The following is a 23,455-nucleotide window of genomic DNA, read 5'->3' as shown; positions in this document are numbered from 1 at the left end:
AGGGAACTGGATGCCCAGAAATATTCTAAACCCCAGAATAGGGACTTTGGAGCAGATGTTTTAAAAAATCACTTGAGATCCTGTGATTAGAGAAGGGAATCAGGATGTCCTCCTGATGAACTCAGAGAGCTGCTCTGACCTGTGCATGCAAATGAGATCATGAGGACAAGCTACCAGGACAGGGTAGAAATGGCAATTCTAGCATCCCTCCAGGCCCTGGGAGTCTTCTCCTGGGCCCAGAATTGGATGGGAAGAATGGCACCTCTGTGCACATGGGTTCCCTCCTCTTCCTCGATGCCCAGAGTGTCTACTTAGCAAGCAGGCTCTCTATGGAGGTGGACAGAGGAGGTCCTCAGACACAGAAGGGAGAAGGCTGGGTTTTTATAATTTCTAGAACATTCCAACACCTTGCCCTTCCTACCTGTTTGGATCTCACAAAAGCTGGGATCCTATGGAAACATCACCAGCTTGGACTCTGGTATTTGCTCATTTACAGTGACGTCATGTGAAGTCTGTCAGACAGTCTTTCCTAAAACTTAGGTCGTCTGACAACTCAGAGGTCCTTCTGAACCACTCAGCTGAGGAAATCTACCAATTATTCACAGTGGGGAAGTCAGAATTTGCTCTTCCAAGCCCAATCTGAAATCCATCAACCTAAAATTTTGGAAAAGAGCAGTGAACTTTAAAAAAAGCAAAGAAAAAAAAAAAAGAGAGACTTTAAAAACGGAAAAAAAAAAAAAAAAAAAAAAAAGACACACGAAACAAACAAACAAAAAACACAGAAAAGGAAAGAAAAAAAAAGCAGTGATCTTTACATTTTCTGGGAAGGTTACTTGAGGTAGTGGGTAAAAGGTGCTAGTACCATTGTTCACTCAGTTTGTGTTCAATAAACAAAGGTTTTTATGATTATACTTATTACTAATATCACTCTATTACAGTTTATTAATAAAGGTGTTTTGTGGCCTGGGGGTTAAAATATCTATTGAGTACAATTCAGCTTAACCCAACTTTATGTGAAGGCACTATCAGGGGTAGAAATGTGGTGAAAGAAATCTTCCAGAAAGTTATCAAGATGAAGAACTGCTTCAAAAAACCCTAGTCTTGGTGACCAGTGTTATATAAGAATTGTTTGGGCAATACACTGAACAGGGATGCGGAGAGAGAGGCTTAGAAAATCCTGGCTGTAGAGGGTTGGGGTCTCACTTTCCTTGTGCCAGGAATTTCAAAAATCTCCATCTCTGAACATAGCATATCATTAGGCATCAAATATAACTTCTGAATTTGGGGCAGGAAAAGTGAACAGTATTGGTATTTGTAAACATTGCTTGATATGAAGGGGGAATAGAATTGTATTTTTGTGCCTAATGGGATCACTTTGATCAGAATCTGTATTGAATTTACTTAAGTTTGCTCCTTAGTAGCTCAGTCATGTCTGACTCTTTGCAACCCCATGGATTATAGCCTACCAGGCTCCTCTGTCCATGGGATTTTCCAGGCAAGGATACTGGAGTGGGTTGCCATTTCTTTCTCCAGGGGATGGTCCCAACCCAGGAATCAAACCAGTGTCTCCTGTGTCTCCTGCATTGAGAGGTGGATTCTTTGCCACTGAGCCACCTGGGAGGCCTACTTAATTTGAGGAAACAGTAATCATCAAAATATACTTGGAAAGGGGCTGATGGAGTTATGGTTCTAAAACAGGAGGGAAGGGGGCAGGGCACAGCCTTTGAAAGAATGACATTGCCTGAGGACACAATATAAACGGATTAGAATCAAATGGATCCAAGATGGCAGACAAGTCAATGACAACTAGAACTTGATCCTCAGGATAAGCCCATTGTAACACATTAGTAACCTAAACAACACACCCATAGACACCATGACTGTTCCAAGGCCAAACTTCAAAGACCAAAAAGTGGGCGGTGGCTAGATTTCTAGAAATCTCTGCTGCTTCTTCAAAATAGTTGGACTAATCCTCTCATTCATTAGTCTATTAAATTACCCAGCCCATTAAAAAATGAATGATGCCACATTTCAAGGCTGCACTCACCCTATGGGACTACAGGCACTTTTGTCTGTAAAGTGTGTTTTCCCAAGCCCACACTTGCCTTCTGAGTTGGCCCACACTCTTGTCTGTGAAATGTATTTCTTTCCAAATAATTCCACTTATCAACCACTTTGTCTCTCACTGAATTCTTTCTGCCATGAGACAGCACATGGGTTCAAGTCCCAGTCTGAGATGAAGAGTTTCAGTTCCACATCTCAGGCCCCTGGAAAATGACTGGGTTAATTCTCCCTCTGGGAAACATTCTTTGTGGCAAGAAAGTGGAAGATAACTTCTGGTAGCAGCTGCCATGATGATGACAAGGTTATGGGGGACTGACCCATGTTTAATTCTCCCCCTGGGCCCGAGTTCTCAAAGAGCCCATAGTACCTTCATCGGTGACTCTCAGACTTAGAAACATCTCAGGACTGGCCCCCTTACCCTCTGCTGACATTCTCAGATTTAGCTTTTCAAATGAGTTTGCCTAATTGATCCCATCTTTCTGGAAAGTAACACTCTTAAAGGTGACACTGTCTGCTCTTGGAAACACACTTTAGTTTCTAAACTCCACCCAGAGACAAATCTTTTAATCTCTCTCTTACTCAATGAGAAACAAAATAACCTATTTTACAAAGTCTTGCAAAATTCAGGCTTTAAATGAAGAAAGTAGGGACAACCACTAAGCCATTTAGGTATCACCCAAATCAAATCTGAAAAGATTATACAGTGGAAGTGATGAATAGATTCAAGAAATTAGATCTGGTAGATAAAGTGCCTGAAGAATTATGGATAGAGTTTTCTAACACTGTGCAGAAGGTAGTGACCAACATCATCCCCCCAAAACAAACAATTGCAAGAAGACAAAGTGGTTGTCTCAGGAGGCTTTAAAAATAGCTGAGAAAAGAAGAGAATCAAAAGGGAAGGAAGAAAGGGAAAGAGATATCCATCTGAAGGCGAAGTTTCAGAGAATAGCAAGGAGAGATAGGAAAGCCTTCTTAAGTGAACTATGCAAAATAAATAGAGGAAAACAATAGACTGGAAGAGACTAGAGATTGCTTCAAGAAAATTGGAGGTATCAAGGGAACTTTTCACGCAAGGATGGGCATAACAGAGGACAAAACATGGTAAGGACCTAACAGAGGCAGGAGAGATTAAAAAGAGATGGCAAGAACACACAGAACTATTCAAAAAATATCTTAGTGATCAGGATAACCATGATGGTACAGTCACTCACCTAGAACACAGACATCCTGGAGTGTGAAGTCAAGGGAGCTATAGAAAGCATTACAATGAACAAAGCTAATGGAGGTGATGGAATTAAAGCTGAGTTATTTAAGATTATAAAAGATAATGTTGGCATGAGACAGCACATGGGTTCAAGAACCAGTCTGAGATAAATGGTTTCAGTTCCACATACCAGGCCCCTGGAAAGTGACTGCACTCAGTATGTTGGCAAATTTGGAAAACTCGGCATTGGCCACAGGACTGGAAAAAGCCAATTTTCATTCTAATCCTAAGGAAGGGCAATGACAAAGAAATGTTCCAACTACAGTACAATTGCACTTATTTCACATGCTAGCAAGGTAATGCTCAAAATGCTTCAAGCTAGGCTTCAGCAATACCTAAATCAAGAACTTCCAGATGTACAATCTGGGTTTAGAAAAGGCAGAGGAACTAGAGATCAAATTGCCAACATCCGCTGGATCATAGAAAAAGAAGGGAATTCCAGAAAAACATCTACTTCTGATTCATTGACTATTGTGAAAGCCTTTGATTGGATCATGACAAAGTGGAAAATTCTTAAAGAGATGAGAATACCAGATGATTTTACCTGTCTCTTGAGAAACCTGTATGCAGGTCAAAAAGTAGCAGTTAGAACTGAGCATGGAACAAGTAGACTGGTTCAAAATTGGGAAAGGAATACATCAAGGCTCTGTATTGTCACTTTGCTTACTTAACTTCTATGCAGAATACATCATGGAAAATGTTGAACTGCATGAGTCACAAGTTGGAATCAAGGTCGCCAGGAGAAATATCAGCAACCTCAGATATGCAGATGGTACCATCCTAATGGCAAAAATTGAAGAGGACCTAAAGAGCCTCCTGATGCAGATGAAAGAGGAGAGTGAAAAAGCTGACTTAAAGCTCAACATTCAAAAAACTAAAATCATGGTATATGGTTCCATCAGTTCATGGCAAACAGAAGGGGAAAAAGTGGAAACAGTTGCAGATTTTTTTTCTTGGGCTCCAAAATCACAGCAGAGTGTGACTACAGTCACAAAATTAAAGAATGCTTGCTTCTTGTAAGAAAAGCTATGGCATATTTAGATAGTGTGTTAAAAGCAGGGACTTCACTCTTCTAACAAAGGTCTGTGTAGTCAAAGCTATGGTTTTTCCAGTAGACATGTAAGCGTTGGACCATAAGGGAGCATGATAGTGGAGAAACTAGTCTTTTCAAACTGTGGTGCTGGAGAAGACTCTTGAGAGCCCCTTGGACTGCTAGGAGATCAAACCAGTCAATCCTAAAGGTAGTCAACCCTGAATATTCATTGAAAGAACTGATGCTGAAGCTGTAGCTCCAATAGTTCGTCCAATAATGTGACGAACCAACTCACTGTAAAAGACCCTGATGCTAGTAAAGATGGAGGATGGTGGGGAAGTGGGTGACAGAGGATGAGATGGTTGGATAGCATCACTGACTCAATGAATAGGAGTTTGAACAAATTCTGGGAGATAGTGAAAGACAGAGGAGCCTAGTGTGCTGGAGTCCATGGGGTTGGCAAAACTTGACTTGCAGCTCTTATGCTGTGCATTTTGTGAGTCAACCATGGGAAAACAATACAATTACAATACAATACAATCATACTTTAAACTGTCTTGAGTCATTCACAGGGTCCCTTTAGGAATGCCCTGCTCCAGACTGCCTGAATCCTCCCTCATTACTCACTGTGATTTTGACCTGATATCCATCAGAGAAGCCATGACGGAACCCTAGGGAACCAACCATATCCCCAAAAGCACTGCCTTTGCTCCCTTAATAGGCTCATAATCTGCTATTATTCCAACATGGCATTGAAATCCTGAAGGAAGAGTTTGGGGTGAAGTAGAAAAACCTAGCTTTATTGCCTTGGCAGGCAAAGGTAGACACACCATGCTTCTGCCTCAAAAAATATGATGTGTCTCAAACCCAGAGAACTTGATGAGAGTTTTGATAACAGTGAGTCAAAGGTTGAGTCTCTGATAAGATTAGGGTGTGTGCAGGGTTTAGGGTGTTCTGGTCTCCTAAACTTGATGAGCTTCTAAGGTCCCTTTAATCTTTCCTCAGGTGATTTCTTGCCTGATCCTCCCTTGATTAGCAACTGTTGGAATCCATCCCTGGGAACTCAGGTAAGCTCATGGAGGCTGAAGTCTTGCCTACAAGAAATGGGGGACAGAAAGACCTCTGTGCTTGGGAGACCCACAGGGCCCCACTCAGTTTCAATTTCTCACTTAAACATTTTAAAGTGAAAACAGATAATGTTTTCAAGCCAATTGTGGTGCTGATACCAAATTTCTGGGGGAAAACACCCTCAAAAGTGACACAGTTTCCTTTTAGTCACTCCCTTTAATTTACAAACACAACCAAGAGAAAAGGCTTTAAATCTTCTTCCCCAAGAGAGAGGAAAATAAAGTTCATTTTACAATATTTGAGACACTTTCTGTTTTGGAATGCCCAGTTCCAACTACCTAGCCTCCACCCTTACTTCTCAATGTGATTTTGAACTGATCTCCTTCAGAGAAGTCTTGACCTAAGATTGGAAAACCAATCACATCTCCTAAACCCTTTCCTTCTTGAATAGACTCCTGATCTCCATGTGTCAAACAATATCTAAGTGACACTTGATAAGTGGATGGCTTATATTGTTTCTTTTCAGAACAACACTACTGTCTTTGTGAAATAGCTTTAATTCTTGGACATTCTGATAATTTTTAATGGCCAAAGATCCCCAATGATGCTTTAAAGTTTTGTTTATCTTATCTGCTGTCTCAAGTCAATAACTCCTTCCTGGTCTCACACCCACAGCTACTTCTGTTGGTATTGGTAAAGCCCAATCAATATTTCTAGAATGGACCTAGGAAGGAGCCTTTGAAGTCAATAGCCTTCCCTCATTCTTTATCTTTCCTGAGTGTAATCTGATTCCATTCATTCCTCTGGAGATTGACAAGGACTAAATCAGGATTAACCAGAGGGGCAGTGTGAAACATTATCAGGTATCATTTTCTGATTGGCTGTTGGTAGTAGGAAAGAATAAGATGTGATTAGAAAGGTCTATAAAAGCCCCAGTACCAAAGAAAGTATACAGAATCTTCCAGCTCCAGAGGCACCATCTGGGCTCTCCACCGTGTTTGAGATCTGAGCAGCCTGCCACCCACATCAGAGCTGGTAAGTTACAGACACAACTAAGGACACCTTCATTTTACCCATGGTCAACTGGTGTTGAATGGTAGCATGCACCTTGGGATGGCAGGAGAGCTTTTAAAAAGTATTTCTTGAGACTTCTCTGGGGCTCCAGTGGTTAAGGTTCTGCTCTTCCACTGCAGAGGGAACTTGTTCAATCTCTGGTCCAGGAACAAAGATCCTACAGGTGATGTGGCCAAAATGAATAAATAAAAATATATGAATAAAAGTATATTTTCAGATATACTCATTTAAGGTTTTGTTTTGGCCTCTAAAGTAGTTTAGACTTAATCCCAAATATTTGGATTAGTGCTTTGGTTTATATAATTTTTAAATGTCTTAATCAAGCAGATGGAGAAGGCAATGGCACCCCACTCCAGTACACTTGCCTGGAAAATCCCATGGACGAAGGAGCCTGGTAGGCTGCAGTTCATGGGGTTGCGAAGAGATGACTTCACTTTCACTTTTCACTTTTATGCATTGGAGAAGGAAATGGCAACCCACTCCAGTGTTCTTGCCTGGAGAATCCCAGGGATGGGGTCACACAGAGTCAGACACACTGAAGTGACTTAGCAGCAGTAGCAATCAAGCAGATGCCTCTTTTAATGAAAGATGTTTGGAATTTTATTTTCTGAAATTTAAAATATTTAATTTGTACACATACAGCATTCATTTTAGGGGTATCTCCTGACCTTTCCCATCCCAGTTAACTGTGGGAACTCAAGATGGAAGCTGTGTTGGTCCACATGATGCTCTTATTCCCATACTTTCAAGGCTCTAAGTGATATTTTAAGCATTTTCTTCTGAAAGGACGAAGCTCAGCCTCCAGCTCCCAGTAACCACTTCCCAGTAGAACATTATTAAGCAAAGCAGTGGATGAATCAGTGGTTGCATTTTCCCCCCTCTACTTGTGACAGACAACTGGCACTAAGGCACTTCTGTCACCAGGCCCAAGCCTGGTTTGCTCACTCCCACAACAGGCCAATGAGTTCAAGAGATGAGAGGCTAGGTGTTGAGGCAAGGAATATGACTTCTATTCAGAAAACAGCCTGATCAAGAAGATGGCAAACTAATGTCTCAAAATAACCATCTTTTTAGAGGCTGGGTGCCAGATTCTTTTACAGAACAGAGAGCAGGAGGAGTTGAGGAAGTAAAGTAGAAAGGCAATAATATCTTGCAAGTATCTCCTGGAATGTCCATCTTTGGGGAAGGGGTGTGTTAATCTCTTCATTCTTGTGTCATTCACAGTTGGGCAGGGGCAAATTATCTCCCAGTGAACTGAAAAAAGATGCTTTTAGTCTTCAGGCAGAGGGCCAGGGTTCCCTGAGGCAGGCCATTATGTATGATTATAATAACAAAAGCAACAGGTTCAAGTCAAAGAGAAAGATCCATTTTGGAGAGAGAATTGGCTCTTCCCTGCAACAATTCCACCACCACTAGAGCAGTGGCCTTGGCCCTGAGTAGGTTCCTCTCAAGGGTGGGGAGAAACAAACTGAAGTGTGCTCCTGATTGGCCTGAAAAGAATGTCTTGTTCCTTGTAAGTACCCACAGGATTCCTTTTGGAACCAAGTCAGGATGAGTCTCCAGACCCGACCCAGACTCTTGAACCTGGCAGCAGTGAGCCTGCTGAGGGACGAGGCCTCAGCCATCACTGCTCTGGAGTATCTGCCCATTGAACTCTTCCCCCCACTCTTCATGGAAGCCTTCTGTGGGAGTCGAAGTGAGACCCTGAAGGCCATGGTGTATGCCTGGCCCTTTGTCCGTCTGCCTCTCGGGGGCCTGATGCAAAAGCCTCACTTGGGGACCTTACAAGCAGTTCTGGATGGTCTTGATATCCTGATTGCCCAGAAAAAACATTCCAAGTAAGTCTAATCCAGGTAGTCTAGTAGGTTGCTAGACATCATGAAGAAACACTTGGGGTCAAGAGAGTGAATGGTCAAAGGATGGACCAGAGACTTTTGATGATGTCAATGAAGACTCTCAGAGTCCTTGGCTATTGCTGAGCTCACTTTGGGGAAATGCCTTCTGGCAGTGAGAGTGCCTAAGATGCCAGGAAACCTAAAAGAACATGCCTGACAGCCTTCTAGTTATGCTTATGGGTACTAGAAGCAGAGACTGAGGAAGGATGGAAGGGGAAAAGCAGAAAGGTGAGGCAGAGAGGAAAGAAGAGGGCAAGGTTGTAGGAATGTCAAGTATAATCTCAGGTGGGAAGTCAGAGTGTAGCCTCAATTCTAAGTCTGTGGTTTCATTCCGTGGTTTCATTCAAACAGCCAATCTTCTGTTTCCCCACAGGAGGTGCAAACTGCGGGTGCTGGATTTAAGGAATACTGGCCAGGACTTCTGGAAAATGTGGTCTGGATCAAGTGTCCATGTATCCTCAAGCTCATCAATGACACCAGTGGCTGAGGTCAGGTCAAGGACAGAGCAGCCCTTGGCTCCTTTAGAGGTGTTCATAGAACTGCACTTCAAGGAAAGTACCACAGATGACTTCCTCATCTACCTCATGAGGTGGGTGGAGCAGAGAAAAGCTTCCATACACCTGTGCTCTAATAAGCTGAAGGTCACTTCAATGTCCTTAGAAAATATTGTGCAGGTCCTGGGTATAGTGCAACTGGACTGTATTCAGGAAGTGGAAGTGAATTGCATTTGGCATCTGTCCACTCTGGCCATGTTTGCTCTTTTCTTGGGCCAAATGAGTAATATACAGAGACTCCATCTCTCCCACATCCATGGGCTAGCAATTGAAGAGGAGGAAGAGTATTACCACATTGTCCAAATTACCTCTCAGTTCCGCAAGTTGTACCACCTCCGGGATCTGTATTTGGAGACTCCCTCCTTCCTTGAAGGCTGCCTGAACCAGATGCTCAGGTGAGTGTGCACCACTGACCTGGGAGCAGTGTACCCAATGCTATAATGTCAAAAGCGTGCCTCCCTTTGCTACTCTATCCTGAACTGTGATATCATATAACCACCCAAATCAAGGTAGTGGCCCAAACTAGGATGGAGGATATGGAAAGGGCCACTCTTCTAGGAAGATACAGACTAAGAAGTGTTAGGATGTACGGGTAGTAGGTAGGTAATTTATTCACTGGGCTTCCCAGGTGGCTCAGTGGGTATAGAACCTGCCTGCAGTGCAGAGATACTGGAGATATGGGTTCGATTCCTAGGTCAGGAAGGTCCATTGAAGGAGGGCATGATAACCCACTCCAGTATCCTTGCATGGAGAATGCCATGGGCAGAGGAGCCTGGCGGGCTATAGTCCATAGGTTGCAAAGAGTTGGACACGACTGAAGTGACTGAGCACAGCACAATTTCTCTATTAGGAAGAGATGTCTTTCCTAGATGACTTTGGAAAAATAGGTAAGGGAAGGGGGACTTTGAAAAGGGAAATCTCCATCAGTCCTGAGTATTTAATGAAAGCTCCATGCTCTCCAGTTTTGTGACCGCAAGGAGCCTGTCTCAAATTCCAGGTCTGTAAGAGGTTATCTTTTTATCCAGATAAGGTAATTAACATATAGTAAATGCATGATTCTGGAGATGATGGTAATAGAGCAGGAGTCAAAGAGATCTTAAAAATTTGTAGGTGGCTTGCATATAATGTAGGGATGTAAGTGAGCCACTGCAGACTGTTATTTCCAATGGATGTTGTCATGGATCTTCCCCAAATTGATCCTCTATGCATATTACCCAGATGACTTGAGATAAGGGTGTGTGTGCATGATCAGTCACTTCAGTTGCGCCGGACTCTTTAAAACCCTATGGACTATAGTCTGCCAGGCTCCTCTATCCATGGGATTCTCCAGGCCTGAATACGGGGTGGGTTGCCATGCCCTTCTCCAGAGGATCTTCCCAACCCAGGGATTGAATTCACCTCTCTTATGACGCCTGCATTGCAGGCAGATTCATTACCCACTGAGCCACCTGGGAAGGCCGAGATAAGACTGCCTCAGGTCAAATCATGTGCCTAAGTAAGCTTGAATAAGAAGCACTTTAAGTAAGTCTCTTTTTTAAAAAAAAATTAATTTAGTTATATTAATTGGAGGCTAATTACTTTACAATATTCTAGTGGTTTTTGGAATACATTGACATGAATCAGCCATGGGTGTACCTGTGTTCCCCATCCTGAATTCCCTTACCACCTCCCTCCCTATCCTATCATCCCAGTGCACCAGCCCTGAGTGTCCTGTCTCATGCATCTAACATGGACTGGCTATCTATTTCACATATGATAATATACATGTTTCATTGCTATTCTCTCAAATCATCCCACCCTTGCCTTCTCCCACAGAATTCAAAAGTCTGTTCTTTTCATCTGTGTCTCTTTCATTGTCTCACATATAGGTTCATCGTTACCATCTTTCTAAATTCCATTCATATGCATTAATATACTGTATTGCTGTTTTTCTTTCTGACTTACTTCACTCTGTATAATAGGCTCCAGTTTCATCCACCTCATTAGAACTGATTCAAATGCATTCTTTTTAAGAGCTGAGTAATATTCCATTGTGTATATGTACAACAGCTTTCTTATCCATTTGTCTGCCAATGGACATCTAGGTTGCTTCCATGTCCTAGCTATTGTAAACAGTGCTGTGATGAACTTTGGGGTACACAGTTCTCTTTCAATTCTGGTTTCCTCAGTGTGTATGCCCAGCAGTGGGATTGCTGGGTCATATGGCAGTTCTATTTTCATTTATTTAAGAAATCGCCATACTGTTTTCCATAGTGACTGTACTAGTTTGCATTCCCACCAACAGAGTAAGAGTTCCCTTTTCTCCACACCCTTTCCAGCATTTATTTTTTGTAGACTTTTTGATAGCAGCCATTCTGACTGGCGTGAGATGGAACCTTATTGTGGTTTTGATTTGCATTTCTCTGACAATGAGTGATGTTGAGCATCCTTTCATGTGTTTGTTATCCATCTGTATGTCTTCTTTGGAGAAATGTATGTTTAGTTCTTTGGCCTACTTTTTCTTTTTTCCATTTATTTTTATTAGTTGGAGGCTAATTACTTTACAATATTGTAGTGGTTTTTGTCATACATTGACATGAATCAGCCATGGATTTACATGTATTCCCCATCCCAATCCCCCCTCCCACCTCCTTCATTACCTGATTCCTCTGGGTCTTCCCAGTGCACCAGGCCTGAACACTTGTCTCATGCATCCCACCTGGGCTGGTGATCTGTTTCACCATAGATAATATACATGTTTCTATGCTGTTCTCTCAAAACATCCCACCCTCGCCTTCTCCCACAGAGTTCAAAAGTCTGTTCTGTACATGTGTCTTTTTTTCTGTTTTGCGTATAGGGTTATCGTTACCATCTTCCTAAATTCCATATATATGTGTTAGTATACTGTAATGGTCTTTATCTTTCTGGCTTACTTCACTCTGTATAATGGGCTCCAGTTTCATCCATCTCATTAGAACTGATTCAAATGAATTCTTTTTAATGGCTGAGTAATATTCCATGGTGTATATGTACCACAGCTTTCTTATCCATTCATCTGCTGATGGGCATCTAGGTTGCTTCCATGTCCTGGCTATTATAAACAGTGCTGCGATGAACATTGGGGTGCACGTGTCTCTTTCAGATCTGGTTTCCTCGGTGTGTATGCCCAGAAGTGGGATTGCTGGGTCATATGGCAGTTCTATTTCCAGTTTTTAAAGAAATCTCCACACTGTTCTCCATAGCGGCTATACTAGTTTGCATTCCCACCAACAGTGTAAGAGGGTTCCCTTTTCTCCACACCCTCTCCAGCATTTATTGCTTGTAGACTTTTGGATAGCAGCCATCCTGACTGGCGTCTAATGGTACCTCATTGTGGTTTTGATTTGCATTTCTCTGATAATGAGTGAAGTTGAGCATCTTTTCATGTGTTTGTTAGCCATCTGTATGTCTTCTTTGGAGAAATGTCTGTTTAGTTCTTTGCTTTGGCCCACTTTTTGACTGGGTCGTTTATTTTTCTGGAATTGAGCTGCAGGAGCTGCTTGTGTATTTTGGAGATTAATTCTTTGTCAGCTGCTTTGTTTACTATTTTCTCCCATTCTGAAGGCTGTCTTTTCACCTTGCTTATAGCTTCCTTCATTGTGCAAAACCTTTTAAGTTTAATTAGGTTCCATTTGTTTATTTTTGCTTTTATTTCCATTACTCTGGGAGGTAGGTCATGGAAGATCCTGCTGTGATTTATGTCAGAGAGTGTTTTGCCTATGTTTTCCTGTAAGAGTTTTGTAGTTTCTCATGTTACATTTAGATCTTTAGTCTATTTTGATTTTATTTTTGTGTATGGTGTTAGAAAGTGTTCTAGTATCATTCTTTTACAAGTGGTTGACCAGTTTTCCCAGCACCGCTTGTTCAAGAGATTGTCTTTTCTCCATTGTATATTCATGCCTCCTTTGTCAAAGAAAAGGTGTCCATAGGTTCGTGGGTTTATCTCTGGGCTTTCTATTTTGTTCCATTAATCTATATTTCTCTCTTTGTGCCAGTACCATACTGTCTTAATGACTGTAGTTTTGTAGTATAGGCTGAAGTCAGGCAGGTTGATTCCTTCATTTCCATTCTTCTGTCTCAAGATTGCTTTGGCTATTCGAGATTTTTTTTGTATTTCCATACAGACTGTGAAATTATTTTAGCTGATCTATTCATAGGTGTGAGTGGGGTATTAAAGTCTTCCACTATTATTGCATTATTGTTAATTTCCCCTTTCATACGTGTTAGCATTTGCCTTACATATTGCAGTACTCCTATGTTGGTGCATATATGTTTATAGTTGTTATATCTTCTTCTTGGATTGATCCTTTGATCATTATGTAGTGTTCTTCTTTGTCTCTTTTCAGTTTTTATTTCAAAGTCTATTTTATCTGATATGAGTATTGCTACTCGTGCTTTCTTTTGGTCTCCATTTGCATGAAATATCTTTTCCTAGCCCTTCAATTTCAGTCTGTATGTGTCCCTTGTTTTTAGGTGAGTCTCTTGTAGACAGCATATACAGGGACCTTGTTTTTGTATCCATTCAGCCAGGCTTTGTCTTTTGGTTGGGGCATTCATCCCATTTACATTTAAGGTAATTATTGATAAGTATGATTCCATTGTCATTTACTTTGTTGTTTTGGGTTCGAATTTATACACCTTTTCTGTGTTTCCTGTCTAGAGAAGATTCTTTAGCATTTGTTGAAGAGTTGGTTTGGTGGTGCTGAATTCTCTCAGCTTTTGATTCTCTGTAAAGCTTTTAAATTCTCCTTCATACCTGAATGAGATCCTTGCTGGGTACAGTAATCTGGGTGTAGGTTTTTCTCTTTCATCACTTTGAGTATGTCCTGCCATTCCCTTCTGGCCTGAAGAGTTTCTGTTGAAAGATCAGCTGTTGTCCTTACAGGAATCCCCTTGTGTGTTATTTGTTGCTTTTCCCTTGCTGCTCTTAATATTTGCTCTTTGTGTTTGTTCTTCATTAATTTTATTAATATGTGTCTTGGGGTGTTTCGCCTTGGGTTTATCCTGTTTGGGACTCTCTGGGTCTCTTGGATTTGGGTGGCTATTTCCTTCCCCATTTTAGGGAAGTTTTCAACTGTTATCTCCTCAAGTATTTTCTCATGACCTTTCTTTTTGTCTTCTGGGACTCCTATGATTCGAATGTTGGGGCATTTACCATTGTCCCAGAGGTCTCTGAGGTTGTCCTCATTTCTTCTAGTTCTTTTTTCCTCTCTGTTTCCTTTATTTACACCATTCTATCTTCCACTTCACTTATCCTGTCTTTTGTCTCACCTATTTTATTGTTGGTTCCCTCCAGAGTGCTTTTGAATTCATTTATTGCATTATTCATTATTGATTGACTCTTTTATTTCTTCTAGGTCCTTGTTAAACATTTCTTTCATCTTCTCAGTCCTTTTCTCTAGTCTATTTACCTGTAACTCCATTTTGTTTTCAAGATTTTGGATCATCTTTACTATCATTATTTTGAATTCTTTTCAGGTAGAGTCCCTATTGCCTCCTCTTTTGTTTGGTTTGGTGGGCATTTATCATGTTCCTTTACCTGCTGAATATTCCTCTGCCTTTTCATTTTGTTTAGATTGCTATGTTTGGGGTGGCCTTTCTGTATGCTGGAAGTTTGTGGTTCCTCTTAATTGTGGAGGTTGCTCCCTGTGGGTGGAGTTGGGCTAGTGGCTTGTCAAGGTTTCCCATTTAGGGAAGCTTATGTTGGTGTTCTGGTGGGTGGAGCTGGATCTCTTCTCTCTGGAGTGCAATGAAGTGTCCAGTAGTGAGTTTTGAGGTGTCTATGTCTTTGGTGTGACTTTGGGCAGCCTGCATTTTAATGCTCAGGGCTCTGTTCCCCCATTGCTGGAGAATTAGCATGGCGCTGTCTTGCTCTGGAACTTGTTGGCTCTTGAGTGGAGCTTGGTTTCAGTGTAGGTAAGGAGGCTTTTGGATGAGCTCTTGTCGATTAATGTTCTCTGGAGTCAGGAGTTTTCTGGTGTTGTCACATTTTGGATTTAAGCCTCTTGCCTCTGGCTTTCAGTCTTATTCTTACAGTAGCTTCAAGACTTCTCCATCTATACAGCAGAGAACATAAAACATCTAGGTTAATGGTGCAAAGATTCCCCACAGTGAGGGACACCCAGAGAGGTTCACAGAGTTACACGGAGAAGAGAAGAGGAAGGAGGGAGATAGAGGTGATCAGGAGGAGAAGAGGCAGAGTCAAAAGGGGAGAGACCAATCTAGCCAGTAATCAGTTCCCTAAGTGTTCTCCACAGCCCAGAACACCCAGAGAGATTCACAGAGTTAAGTAAAGAGAAGGGGGAGGGAGGAGACAGAGGTGACCTGGGGGAGAAAAGGGAGAGCCAAAAGGGGAGAGAGCAACCAATTCAGGGATCATACCCTTAAGTAAAAATGGGTACTGAAGCTTAGATTCTTAAAGGTACAAAATTGATAAATACCAAAAAGCAAAGATTAAAAATCTAGAGTAGGGGTTAGACTTTCAAAGATACAATATTAAAAATACAAAATCAACCACAAAAATTATAAAATATATGAAATTTGCTTTAAAAATAGGGTCTTTTTTTGCAAAGTAATAATAGGTTATAAAAAAGAAAATTAAATGAGTAATAAAGAACTAAAAAATTAAAAAATGATAATAGTGAAACTATATCTAGGAATTTCTCTGGAGCTGTTGAGGGCAGTGTGGAGTCAGTTTAGTTTCAGATAGCTTCTTGTTCCAGCTTATACTTCTTCTCAAGCTCCATAGGCCCCTTCCAATGCTTAGTCAATGCTAACTACAGGGTTTTAATCTGTTGCACCTGTCACTTCCAGGCGGTTCTATCTTCTTTGTTTATTTTGGCTTCTTCTGTTTGCAAGTCTCTTCAGTTTCTAATTTCCACCCTGGCACAAGGGGGCGAAGGTGGTCATTTATTTAGGCTCACTTGTTCAGTTGGGATGTGGGGAGGGAGGAACTCAGTAAACAAATATCACTGGCATGTGTGGGGAATGCTTGCAGTGTATGGACCACAGGGTTTGCCTCAGCTCACCACAGCATGTGCTTTCCCAGTCTACACTGCTCAGGCTCCAGGTTGCTCTGTAGGGGAACTGTCCTAAGTGGGCCCTGGATTTTGTGCACTTCTGAGGTCTAAGCTGCTCAGGTTCAGGTTATCAGGTACACCACAAAGGCACAGACTCAGTTGGGCGTGCGATTTGTGCCCTTCCCAGGTACGAGCAGCTCAGGAGACCAGATGCTTGGTGAGGGCACTGTCCTGGGTGGCCAGTATGTCTTAATCACCTCCCCGATCCCAGCCGCTCAGTTTCCTGGGTGCACTGCAAAAGCACCATCTCAGGTGTGCCATGTGTCTCCTCTGGGGAGCTCATCTCTGGCTGTGACCCTCCTGGCAGATGTCAACCATCCAGGATCCCAGGAAGACTTGGTTAGCAACTGGGAGCCTGCTCACACTTTGGTGCAGGATGCCTTCTCTGGGGCTGAAATTGCCCCTTGTCTTCCGGCTCTGGCTGTCGCCTGCCTGCCTTTCTTCCTCTGGTGTGGGGATGGACCGGTCCACAGCCCGCTAGCTCTCCTTTGGTGTTTGCTCAGTCCTTTGTTCTGTGAGTGGGCCAGGCTGCACCTTAGGTTAGAACTTTTCAAGGGAATGTACTCTCTCTCTCTATCTTTTTTTTTCTGTCTCTGGCTATCCCACAGTTTGGGTTGCTATCTCAAGTTAGCTCCCTCAGTTTATCCTCAGGGCATTCAGGCCCAATCCTTACCCTAAGCATGCAATCCACGCCTCCCTGTTCAGCCCCCGCTCGCTGGTAGCGGATGTGAACATCTGGGCTACTTCTCTGCTGGGAGTTGCAGTTAGGTGCATAGTCTGTGGGTTTTTTTCCCCCTCCTCCCGGTTATGCTGCCCTCTGAGATTCCAAAACTCCCCACAGACCTGCCAGTGAGAGGGTTTCCTGGTGTTTGGAAACTTCTCCTCCTTCACGACTCCCTCCCCAGGACAGGTCTCCATCCCTAACTCTTTTGTCTCTCTTTTTGTCTTTTATATTTTGTCCTACCTCCTTTCAAAGAGAATGGGCTGCCTTTCTGGGTGCCTGGTGTCCTCCACCAGCATTCAGAAGTTGGTTTGTGCAAATTGCTCAGCATTCAAATGGTCTTTTGATGAATTCGTGGGGGAGAAAGTGGTCTTCCTGTCCTATTCCTCCGCCATCTTAGGACCGCCCCTTAAGCATGTCTCTTATGACCAAAATTCAGTGATGCCCATACCTTATTGGGGCTTCCTTGGTGGCTCAGATGGTAACGAATCTGCCTGCAATGTGGGAGACCTAGGTTCGATCCCTGGGTTGGGAAGATCCTCTGGAGAGAATCTCCACCACAGTATTCCTGCCTGGAGAATCCCCATGGACCAAGGAGCCTGGCAGGCTACAATCTATGTGGTCACAAAGAGTCAGACATGACTGCAACTAAGCACAGCACAGCACACACTTGATTGCAACAAGATGTCAGGCTCTCCTGAATTTGTTTTAGTCTATTCCATTACTTCCATTCATCCTCATAATGAAGTGGAATATGTCTTACTGGGATTGACACTTCAGAAAAGAGGGTATTTGAGATTGTATGTATTTAATCCAGTCACATAAGGAAGATGAAATGATTCTGGCTGAAATAAAACTGGGCATTCTTGGTTTGATCATTATCAGATGGTCAGACCACACTTGGCCTTGGACAGATCTGTTATCTCCTAACTTGAGGTCACAGTCCACCCCAGATTTGAAAAGACAGCTATTTTTCTCCCCAGGTGCCTGATGACTCCCTTGGATAACCTTGCTATAACTCACTCTCTCCTTACGGATTCAGACTTGACCCATCTGTCCCAATGTCCAAACGTTAGTCAGCTAAAGGGCCTGGATCTGAGTGGTGACCTCCTGACGTACTCCAATGCTGAGCTCCTCTCAGTTCTCCTGGAGAAAGTTGCAGGCACACTTGAAACACTGGACTTAAACATGTGTGGGATTAGGGACTTCCATCTTGAAGCCATCCTGCCTGCCCTGAGCCACTGCTTCCAGCTCAAGTCCTTCAGCATGCGTGGAAACCTTCTCTCCATGGCTATCATGGAGAAGATGCTGCGACACACTTCCGCACTGCCCAGTTTAAATAAAGAGCTGTATCCTGTCCCTCAGGAGAGTTTGCAGTCTAGGGGAATCCTTCAACCACAGAGACTTGCACAGTGTCGGGCTGAACTGTTTGAGATTCTGAAGGACTTAGGACGTCCCAGGACCATTTGGATTAGCTCTATCTCCTGTCCACAGTGTGAAGGTCTTGAATTCTATCATCCTGAGCCCATTATATACCAGTAAATATCCTTGCCTAGTTGATTGCCTACATCACAAATTTTCTTGGATACTAAAAGCTAGGACAGAGTTGCATCATAAGGGAACAGAAACTCATGGTTTCAGATATCTGCTCAAAGTGAATATGAGAAGGAAAAATGATTCAGCAAAGGTGCAGGATAGCAGAGGAAAAAGTTGATTCTGGGAGGAAAAGGGGGCTTGGAGGACAAGTGTCCTAAAGAGCCAGGAAGATGAACCTAAATTTCATTAGGTGGACTTGGAGCTTTTGACACATATGAAGCTACCTGTGGTTGGATGTTTCTAAAGATATGGTCAAAAATAAAGAGGCCCTCAGTGTAAACTTCTGCTTTCTCTGATGTATTATTCAGTTTTCTCATTTTATACATCAGGAGTCTCCAGATACTGATATAAGATTAAAGCACTGAGTTGTCTATGATCTGAAACATTACCATTTACGCAAGTTCTGTATTCTTTCTGGGTTGTCTCTTCCCTTTGCACTTATTTCTGAGGCTGTTCACTGGGTTAATACACAGAAAGGGGAACATACTCAGTGTTCAAGAGCCATTGAAGAGCAGGGCCCTCACTGTTGATTCAGGTCATGATCCTGGACATGACCAGTCCTCATGCTTCTGCTATGTCCATAAGTCTCAGCCACTGCTGGGAAGGTTGGAGAATGCATAGGAGAGATGGGAGTTACCTCTAGGGGTAGACGTTCTGAGTCTCAGGTCTCCTAGGCTACTTGCTTATAGATCAGACCAAAGGATAAAAATTACTTTGACAAGTAGGGCTTGTTAGTTTGGTAATAAAAAAAAACTAACAAACTAGTTTGTACAAGGTTAGTACAAAAGTTAGTACAAGGAAAGAAATCTTAAAGGTGAGAGCAGAAATAAATGAGATAGAAATGAAGAAAACAATAAAAGAGGTCAATGAGACTAAAAACTGTTTTTTATATCAATGAGATTAAAAACTGATAGCAAAATTGATAAACCTTTATCCAGACTTATCAAGAAAAAGAGGGAAAGGACTCATATCAATAAAATTAGAAATGAAAATATAAGTTACAACTGACATCACAGAAACAGAGGATCAACAGACTCCCACACGCAACTATATACTAATAAAATGGACAACTTAGAAGAAATGGACAAATCCTTAGAAAGGTACAGCCTTCTAAAACTGAACCAGGAAGCAAGAGAAAACATGAACAGACCAATCACACACTGAAATTGAAACTGATTAAAAAACTTCCAGAAAACAAAAGTCCAGGACCAGATGGCTCCACAGGACAATTCTATCCAACATTTAAAGAGTTAACATCTATCCTTCTCCTACTATTTCATCAAGTTGTAGACCAAGAAACACTCCCAAGTTCATCTTATGGAACCACTATCTCCCTGATACCAAAAGATATGCTCAAAAAAGATATGTACAAAGATATGCTCAAAAAAGAAAATTACTGGCCAATATCACTGATGACCATAGGCACAAAAATCCTTAACAAAATACTACCAAATATCAGTAGAATCCAACAATACATCAAAAAGATCATACACCATGATCAAGTGGGATTCACCCCAGGGATTCTTCAGTATATGCAAATCAATCAATGTGAAACACCACATTAACCAAGAATGAAAAACATAGATGGAAAACATCTCAATAGATGCAGAATAATCTTTTGACAAAATTCAACACCCATTCATGATTAAGATGAAAAGACAAACAAAACTGGTAAACCTTTAGCCAGACACTTTAAGTAAAAAACAGAGAAGATTCATTAAAATTAGAAATGAAAAAGGAGAAGTTACAAGTGACACCTTATTTTTATGAAAAATGTCTCAGGAAAGTAGGCATAAAGGGGACTTGTCTCAACATAATAAAATATATGACAAACACAGAAAATATCATTCTTAATGGTGAAAAACTGAAAGCATTTCCTCAAAGATCAGGAACAAGACAAGGATGTGCATTCTTGCCCCTATTTGACATTGTTTTTAAAAGTCCTAGCTTTGGCAATCAGAGAAGAAAAAGAAATACAAGAAATCCAGCTGGGAAAATATAAAGTGAAACTCTCACTGTTTACAGATGACATGATTGTATACACACAAAATCCTAAATATACTACTAGAAAACCAGTAGACCTCATCAATGAATTGGGTAATATTACAGTTTACAAAGTTAATACACATAAATCTGTTGCATTCCTATATACTAGCAATAGAATATCAGAAAGAGAACTCAAACAAATGATCCTATTTAGTATTTTGCATAAAAAAGAATAAAATACCTAGAAATACACCTATCTAAGGAGGCAAAAGACCTGTATTCAGAAAACTATAAGGTATAGATGAAAGAAATAAAAGATAACACAAACAGATGGAGAGATATACCATGTATTTTTTTGGAAGAGTCAATATGGTTAAATGACCATACTACACAAATCTAGTATGTGTGTTGCCAAAGCGAGCACAGTACTACACAAATCTATAGATTCAACACAATCCCTATCAAGTAACCAATAGCATTTTTTTTTTACAGCATTAGAACCAAAAATTTTACAATTTGTATGGATGCAAGAAAGACCATGAATACCCAGAGCAACTTTGAAAGAGAAAAACGTAGCTGTATGAGGCAGAAAAATGAGGCTCCCTGACCTCAGACTTTACAACAAAGCTACAGCCATTAAACAGTATGGTACTGGCACAAAAACAGAAATATAGAATGATGGGACAGGATAGAAAGTCCAGTGGTAAATCCATGCATCAATTGTCACCTAATCTCTGACAAAGAAGATGAGCCTATACAATGGAAAAAAGGTAGTCTTTTCAATAAGTGGTGCTGGAAAATTGGACAGCATAAAAACAGTAAAACCCAAGCATTCTCTAACACCAAACACAAAAACAAACTCAAAATAGGTTAAAGAACTAAATGTAAGTCTGCATACTGTAAAACTCTTAGAGGAAAGCATAGGAAGAACATTCTCTGACATTAATAATAGCAAGAATTAATCTCAAAAATATACAAGCAGCTCATGCAGCTCAATACCAGAAAAATAAACTACCCAATAAAAAAATGGGCCAAAGAGCTAAACAGACATTTCTCCAAAGAAGACATATAGATGGCTAACATACACATGAAAAGATGCTCAACATCACTCATTATCAGAGAAATGCAAATCAAAACCAGAATGGCTGCTATCAAAAAGTCTACAGACAATAAATGCTGGAGAGGGTGCAGAGAAAAGGGACCCCTCTTACACTGTTGGTGGGAATGCACACTAGTACAGCCACTAAGGAGAACAGTGTGGAGATTCCTTAAAAAACTGGAAATAGAACTGCCATATGACCCAACAGTCCCACTGCTGGGCATACACACTGAGGAAACCAGAATTGAAAGAGACATGTGTACCCCAGTGTTCATCACAGCACTGTTTACAATAGCTAGGACATGGAAGCAGCCTGGATGTCCATTGGCAGACAGATGGATAAGAAAGCTATTGTACATATACACAACAGAATATTACTCAGCTAATAAAAAGAAAATGTTTGAATCAGTTCTAATGAAGTGGATGAAATGAGCCTATTATACAGAGTGAAGTAAATCAGAAAGAAAAACACCAATACAGTATATTAACACACATATATATATAGAATTTAGAAAGATGGTAACAATGGCCCTATATGCAAGACAGCAAAAGAGACACAGATATAAAGAACAGGCTTTTGGACTCTGGGAGAAGGCAAGGGTGGGATGATTTGAGAGAATAGCATTGAAACATGTACATTACCATATAGGAAACAGATGACCAGTCCAGGTTCGATGCATGAAATAGGGCACTCAAAGCTGGTGCACTGGGACAACTCTGAGGGATGGGATGGGAAGGGAGGTGGGAGGGGGGGTTCAGGATGGGGACACATGTACACCCATGGCTGATTCATGTCAATGTATGGCAAAAACCACTAATATATTGTAAAGTGATTAGCCTCCAATTGAAATAAATTAATTAAAAATATTTTTGGATCCACCTCCTGTAGTAATGAAAGTATAAAAATAAATAGGACCTAAATAAGTTTAAAGGTTTTTGCACAGCAAGGGAAATCATAAAAAACAAAATAAAAAACCCGAAAGACAACACATAGAATGGGAGAAAATATTTGCTAATGAAGCAACCAACAGAGGATTAATCTCCAAAATATACAAAATGCTCATACAGTTCTCTCTCTCTCTCTGTCTCTGTGTGTGTGTGTGTATATATATATATATATATATATAGTTTATATATACTATATACTATACTATATATAGTGTATATGTAGTGTATATATATATGTAGTGTGTGTATATATATAGTGTGTGTGTATATATATATATATATATATATATATATAGTGTATATATAAAAAACCTATACAGAAAAAACCTAAATGTCCATCAACAGAGGAATGGATAAAGAAGATGTGGTACATATATATAGTGGAATATTACTCAGTCATAAAAAGGATGAAATAATACCAGTTGCAGCAATGTTGATGGACCTAGAGATTGCCATGTTAAGTCAGACAGAGAAAGACAAATTTCATATGATATTGTTTAGATGTGGAGTCTTAAAAAAGGGTACAAATAAAGTTATTTACAAAACAGAAGTAGAGTCACAGATGTAGAAAACAAGCTTATAGTTACCAGAAAGAAAAGGGGAGGAATAAATTGGGAGTTTGGGATTGACATATACACACTACTATGTATAAAATAGATAATGAATAAGGACCTACCTTATAGCACAGGAAACTCCGGTCAATTCTCTGTAATGATCTGTGTGGGAAAAGAATCTAAAAAGAGGGGATATATGTATATGTGTTATTCATTCACTTTGTTATACAGCAGAAACTAACACAATATTGTAAACCAGCTATACTCCAGTAAAAAGAAAAAAAAAAAAAATCAAAGTTCTTTGCCTAACAAAAAGAAACCAGAAACAAAAACATCTTCAGGGGCTATAGATAATATCATGACATGTTTTACAGATACTGAAATTCCTACCTGGTGGGAGAAGTTAATTTTATGCTGACTACTGGCAAGTAGACCAAAGGCCAGTTGAAAGCAGAAAGTTGATGATATTGACTCCCAATTAAACACTACTTTCCCAGGTGGC

At 40.9% G+C, this 23,455-nt stretch overlaps 1 protein-coding gene across 2 annotated transcripts in view; it reads left to right on the top strand.

The window, feature by feature from the left end:
- LOC122707934 (PRAME family member 12-like) overlaps nucleotides 1–18,561 on the top strand; it is a 28,334-nt gene extending 9,773 nt beyond the window's left edge. The window contains exons 2-5 of one of the 2 annotated variants that reach the window (XM_043923944.1): nucleotides 5,367–5,428; nucleotides 8,022–8,341; nucleotides 8,772–9,347; nucleotides 17,754–18,561. In XM_043923944.1, coding sequence (XP_043779879.1) covers nucleotides 8,055–8,341; nucleotides 8,772–9,347; nucleotides 17,754–18,312 — 1,422 coding nt within the window. In that variant the 5' untranslated portion in view covers nucleotides 5,367–5,428; nucleotides 8,022–8,054 and the 3' untranslated portion in view covers nucleotides 18,313–18,561. Of the gene's footprint in view, nucleotides 1–5,366; nucleotides 5,429–6,342; nucleotides 6,465–8,021; nucleotides 8,342–8,771; nucleotides 9,348–17,753 lie in introns of those variants that run through there. The other variant, XM_043923945.1, reaches the window with a different exon arrangement.
- The last annotated feature ends 4,894 nt before the right edge of the window (nucleotides 18,562–23,455 follow it).

This window comes from Cervus elaphus, chromosome 14 (assembly GCF_910594005.1).
Source record: "Cervus elaphus chromosome 14, mCerEla1.1, whole genome shotgun sequence".
NCBI lineage: Eukaryota > Metazoa > Chordata > Mammalia > Artiodactyla > Cervidae > Cervus > Cervus elaphus.
Note: the sequence above shows the minus strand (reverse complement) of the source record. Positions and strands in the feature narration are given on the sequence as shown.